At 43.8% G+C, this 6,131-nt stretch overlaps 1 protein-coding gene across 6 annotated transcripts in view; it reads right to left on the minus strand.

Annotated features, from left to right (window-relative positions):
• IPP (intracisternal A particle-promoted polypeptide) overlaps positions 1-5,057 on the minus strand; it is a 45,422-nt gene extending 40,365 nt beyond the window's left edge. For 3 of the 6 annotated variants that reach the window (XM_023507856.1, XM_023507855.1, XM_023507852.1), the window contains exons 1-2: positions 4,952-5,057; positions 1,303-1,644 (exon numbers count right to left, since the gene is read on the minus strand). In XM_023507856.1, the coding sequence (XP_023363624.1) occupies positions 1,303-1,594 (292 nt within the window). In that variant the 5' untranslated portion in view covers positions 1,595-1,644; positions 4,952-5,057. Of the gene's footprint in view, positions 1-1,302; positions 2,394-4,464; positions 4,918-4,951 lie in introns of those variants that run through there. The other 3 variants (XM_023507854.1, XM_023507853.1, XM_012812493.2) reach the window with 3 other exon arrangements.
• Between the last annotated feature and the right edge of the window lie 1,074 nt (positions 5,058-6,131).

Genomic DNA, 6,131 nt, shown 5'->3' on the forward strand with positions numbered 1-6,131 from the left:
GTAGCATCACAGCTCACAGCAACCTCCAACTCCTGGGCTCAAGCGAGTCTCCTGCCTCTGCCTCCCAAGTAGCTGGGACTACAGGTGCCTGCCACAAGGCCTGGCTATTTTTTGGTTGCAGCCATTATTGTTGTTTGGTGGGTCCAGGCTGGATTCAAACCCACCAGCTCAGGTGCATGTGGCTGGCGCCTTAGCTGGTTGAGCCACAGGGGCCGAGCCTACATTTGTGAGATCTAAGAAATATTCTGTTATAGGCTGGGTGCCTGTAGCTCAGCGGCTAGGGTGTCAACCACATACTCCAGAGTTGGTGAGTTCCACTCCAGACCGGGCCTGCCAAACAACAACAACAAGCAAAAAATAAAAATAGCCAGGCCTGTGGCAGGCGCCTATAGTCCCAGCTACTTGGGAGGCTGAAGTAAGAGAATCACTTAAGCCCAAGAGTTTGAAGTTTCTATGAGCTGTGACACTGTAGAACTCTAACAAGGGCAACAAAGTGAAACTCTGTCTCGAAAAAAAAAAAGAAGGAAATATTCTGTTATATACAGAGAGTGTCAAAATATGCATGTACATCTTAAAAAAAGAAAAACTATATTAAAATTGCAATACTCAAGTCACATTTGCTTTCTGCAATTATAAAAGGTGCTCAAACATAGCTTGTATTTTTTGTTGTGGTATATATTATTACAATTTTAATATAATTTTTCCCTTTCTGAAAATGTGTATACATATGTTGGTACTCTCTGTATATATATGTATTATAGTTCATATAACCACATAAGCTACAGATAGATAATAAGATTATATCTAATTATATATTATAAACACTGTTATAATAAAATCCTAGTATATAAATATTTACTTTCTTTTTTGAGACAGAGCCTCAAGCTATTGCCCTGGGTGAAGTGCCATGGCATCACAGCTCACAGCAACCTCCAACTCCTGGTCTCAAGTGAATCTCCCACCTCTGCCTCCCAAGTACCTGGGACTACAGGTGCCCGCCACAACACCCAGCTATTTTTTTGGTTGCAGCCATCATTGTTGTTTGGTGGGCCCGGGCTGAATTCGAACCCGCCAGCTCAGGTGTATGTGGCTGGCGCCTTAGCAATATTTACTTTCATCACTAGTAAATTCCTTCAGATTCCTAGAAAAGGAGTCCAGGATCTAAAGATATAAATTTTTCAGTCTCATAATAACATGTCACTAAATTACCTTCTAGATAAATTAGATCAATTTATATTCCCACAGCACTGTATATGTAATGGCATCATTATTCACTTAAAGCAACAGGCTCATGTAACATACCTGTGTAAATGAAATCTAGAAGTACCTGAAAGATTCCAGCTTCAATTCCTAGAATCTGTACAACATCTTTTGAGGACTCTTTCATTCCTCCTGTGAACAAAGCTGCAAAGTAAGGACTACTGGCAGCCAAAACCAGTCGATGAACTTGAAAAGTTTCCTTCCCAACTTGTAGCTGAACATCACAAAAATGGTATTCATTTCTCATTTTATTGATCTGGGCCAACATGAGTTGTGCATGTTTATCTGATGAGAAAGGACTATCACAAGCATTCAGACAGCCCTCATTAGCCATGATGATGATAGATTAATTTAAAAAACCGTTGCACATAATCTACTCCTACCCTGAAAAACAAAATAAAGAGAGACCAAGCAACAAATTTTTGTATTGAACATGTCTTCCATTCACATATACAAGAAACATTCCCTATACTTACAATCCATTTAGAGACATAAAACACACAGAAGAAAAGTATTAACTGTGTGATACTGTTTCCAATATGGTTTCAGAGAAGGAAGTAGTGGGGGGTAAAAATAATTGAAAGATGTTTCACAGAAGAAATAAGACCTGAACTGGATACTAAAAGGTAAAGAGTATTATGGCATGAGAAAAGGTCGTAAGTCCTTTGTGGAGAGTAAAGGAAAAAAAGGCACAAAGGCAGAAAGTTTCTGTTCACTACAGCAAGGAAGCACATATCTCAGCCAAATGAATTTTCAAAAAGCAATTGTGATCAATTTGTCTGCTTAAAATCCTTCAATATAATTTCCTGCAGGAACCCAACCCAGCTCTGCTCTCCTTTGAGTTTGTTGCTCACCCTACATTTAGTCATTTTACAACCCATATTTTACTCTACCTTGTCATACATCCTCTCACCCTACTCCAAGAATATACACATCTCTCTCTCTCTCCCTCACACACACACACAGAAAGCTGAAAAACAGTACCTTAAGGGCAGAGACTATCTTTCATAGCTATAGCACCAGTATCTGAAATGTATTAGGTTTCCAAATGTTTGTAAAATCAGTAAACTGAGAAATAAGAGTAATAGCTTAGGGTTTTTTTCTTCAGAGTATCACTTTGTCACCCTTGGTAGAGTGCCCTAGCATCACAGCTCATAGCAACCTCAAACTCTTGGGTTTAATGATTCTCTTGCCTCAGCTTCCTTCGTAGCTGGGACTATAGGCGCCCAGGACGTCTGGCTTTTTTTTTTTTAAAGAGACAGCTCTTCCTCTGGTTTAGGCTGGTCTTAAACCGGTGAGCTCAGGCAATCCACCTGCCTTGGCTTCCCAGAGTGTTAAAATTACAGGCGTGAGCCACTGTGCTGGCCTAGGTTTTTTGTTTGTTTCTTTAACTGTTAGCTTTTCCACATATTATGTCAATTGTAATTCTCAAAATAATTAAGAGCTAAGAAAAAAAAATCTGAGCAGCACCTTTGGCTCAGTGGGTAGGGCGCCAGCCCCATATACCTGAGGGTGGCAGGTTCCAGCCCAGCCCCAGCCAAACTGCAACAAAAAAAATAGCCAGGTGCTGTGGTGGGTGCCTACAGTCCCGGCTACTTGGGAGGCAGGGGCAAGAGAACTGGCCAAGCCAAGAGCCAGAGGTTGCTGTGAGCTGTGATACCACAGCACTGTAATGAGGGCAACAAAGTGATACTCTGTCTCTTAAAAAAAAAAAAACTTATCTAAAAGGACAGAGAAGGAAACTGAAGCTCAAAGTTTCCCCAAGGATTAAGGGTTAGTGTGACAATCTCAGTATCTGAATCCAGGCCTTCTATAAATCCAGAACTTTTTCTACAATATCAATTGCATAGGAATCGTTACGTCAAATTAGGAAGAAAGACCCTTGAAACCTAAGCACCTGAGCCTTTATAGGTTCATGAAGAGTAACACAACAATAATCATATTTCAGAACTGATATTTGATTATTCAGGAGCATGAGTTATAAGGTAATAAAATCCCATTGAAAAGCCTATAGCTTCAGCAATCTAACTTTTAAAAACTATGAGATCCTGTCCCATTAAGAAATATGGAGATGAAGCACAGTGGAAATTTATGATTAAGGTTTTGTAACCTAGACATCAAGAATTAGTAATAAGACAGAAAGAAATGGCGTGGGATGATGTTAGAACAAATGATTAAGTTTATAGCATGCAAACTTATCAAAGTCAAAGTCATTAGGCTGATTATCATGACTAGGAATTAGCTCAGCGAGAAATTTGATTGAGGTTCTAAGGTGAGCTGCTAAAACTTCACATCACTATGTACGGAATGTCTACGTATTACATTTAACCGGCAAGTAAAAGCAAACAGCGTTTGAGGTGATGAATATACTAAATTACCCTGATTCGATCTTTACATATTGTATACATGTTTCAAAATATCACACTATACTCCATAAATATGTATAATTATGTTAATTAAAATAATAAAAAAGGGGAAAAAGCAAATATTCTGTGTATTTGTCCCTTCACAGAAATGTGACCTGCAGATGCAATTAAATGTTGTTTTTTGTTTTTTCCTGTATCAGATCTCTGTCTGCAACTTTTGGACCCCAGTGGTTTAGCTACAAGGTACCTCCTCAGTGTGCGCACTTCAAAGCATCCAGCACATCCACTAAGCTAAATTGCTCTAAATTGCTCCTCCGTGCTACAAGAACAAGTTCACTGGTAGCAACCAGGAGAAATCCTAGTCTTTTTTTTTTTTTGAAAACAGAGTCTCACTTTGTCACCCTCAGTATAGTGCCATGGCGTCACAGCTCACAGCAAACTCCAGCTTTTGGGCTTAGGCGATTCTCTTGCCTCAGCCTCCAGAGTAGCTGGGACTACAGGCACCCGCCACAACGCCCGGCTATTTTTTGTTGCAGTTTGGCCGGGGCTTGAACCCGCCATCCTTGGTATATCAGGGCCGCCGCCCTACTCACTGAGCCACAGACGCTGCCCACAAATCCTAGTCTTTTGCCCCTCAGTATTTGTAATGCTATTCCATTGCCAGTAGAGAACGATTGTCATTCCAAAAGGCCATATGTGGAGTGACCATATTTCCAGAGGGAAAGAGCAAAATTCTGGGACACTACGTAGGGATGTAAGGGTAGTGCTTCAAGCGTCCCAAACTTGAAAAGCAGATCATTCGGAAACGGTGGAAATATCCACAAGCACTAAGACGGACCTAAGTTTGGCGGCTTTGAATTCACCGCCAAGAGCACCTGCAAATTGCTTCCGCAAAGGGTGTCAGAAAGAATCCCGGGACCAGCGTCAAAAAACCCGAGGCTCTTTGTCCTTAATTGAGTTGGGGGCGGGACCCAGAAAGCTACCTCCAACCTGCTGCGATACTAAAGGTGGATACTAATTCTGGTGCTACCTAAAGGTCAGGGAAGGGATCTCACACAACTGAAGGGACAGCGAGAGGGCTGGGGTCACGACCGCCGGATCCCCCAGTGGAAGCCAGAAAAGGAGACGCCGGAGTCGTCCGCACCACACGCAGCTCCGCAGAGGGCGACACAACTGTCAGAGGGCCGCCTGAGGCAGAGGAAAGGCGCGGAGAAAAACAGTTCCAGAGGCTCCTCTGACGCTTGTCCCCAGGGTCCCTGAGAACCAGAGCGCGCCTAAGTTCCCAGCTCCCTCGCGGACGCAAACCGGACGTAGGCCCTCCTTACCCGTCGCTTCCCCTTCCCTCCAGCGCCGGCCCAAGCCCTGCGCGCGCAGCCGCGACCCGCCAAGCCGGAGAGGGCGGGAGAAACCCAGCGGGAATGAGGAAACGGGGCGGAGCCCGGCGGTCCCCGAGGACTGTAGGCGCTGCCGGGCCTTGCGCAGGATGCCTGTGGCGTGCTTGCTCCTTAGACTCTTAGTGCGCATGCGCGTGATTCTTCTGGTGGAAAGACTTAGTGCCCTTATAAAAGAGGCCCCAGAGAACTCCTTCTCCATTTTCCGTACAACAGAAAAGATGGCAAAGGCTGAGCGCGAGCCAGATCCTGTCTCTACTAAAAATAGAAAAATTAGCCAGGCCTTGTGGCTGACGTCTGTAGTCTTAGCCACAAAGGAGGCTGAGGCAAGAAGATCCCTTGAGCCCGGGAGTTTGAGATTGCCATGAGCTATGAAGCCACGGAATGAGACTGTCTCAAAAAAGAAAAAAAACGTTACCATTGCGCCACAAGGGATCATTCTGCTCAAGAAGACTTCTAGTCTCTGTGGAGTAGGATCTACTGTCTGTATCTCAAACTGTCACTAGTTGGCTCTGTTACTGAGAGTTTGGCATTTGTCCAAGGCCTTCAGAGGCCACATCAGAAGAACGGGTAGTTTCAGGAGAAGGAAAGTTTATTAATGTTTTGGCAAATGAGTTTCAGACGCCTGTCTTAAAGTACCAAAATCTATTTTTTGAGACAGACTCTCAAACTGTCGTTCTGGGTAGAGTGCCGTGCCGTCATAGCTCACAGCAACCTCTAACTCAGGCTCAAGCGATCTTGCCTCAATTTTTCTATTTTTAGTAGAGGTGGGGGTGGGGGATGTGTCTCACTTTTGCTCAGGCTGGTCTCAAACTCGTGAGCTCAAGCAATCCACCCGCCTCGAGCTCCCAGAGTGCTAAGATTAAAATTACAGGAGTGCACCACCGCGCCCGGCCTTTTCTTTTCTTTCTTTCTTTCTTTTTTTTTTTTAACAGAGTCTCACTCACAGCAACCTCCAACTCTTGGGCTTGGGCGCCTGCCACAACACCTGGCTATTTTTTTTTTTTGATGCAGTTGTCATTGTTGTTTAGCAGACCTGGGTGGAGTTCGCTCACCACCACAGCCTCTGGCGCTGAGCAACCTACCAACATCGTTTTTTTGTTATTTGTTTGTT

The sequence above is a fragment of the Otolemur garnettii genome, unplaced genomic scaffold (assembly GCF_000181295.1).
Source record: "Otolemur garnettii isolate 467f Iridium unplaced genomic scaffold, OtoGar3 scaffold00210, whole genome shotgun sequence".
Classification (NCBI taxonomy): Eukaryota; Metazoa; Chordata; class Mammalia; order Primates; family Galagidae; genus Otolemur; species Otolemur garnettii.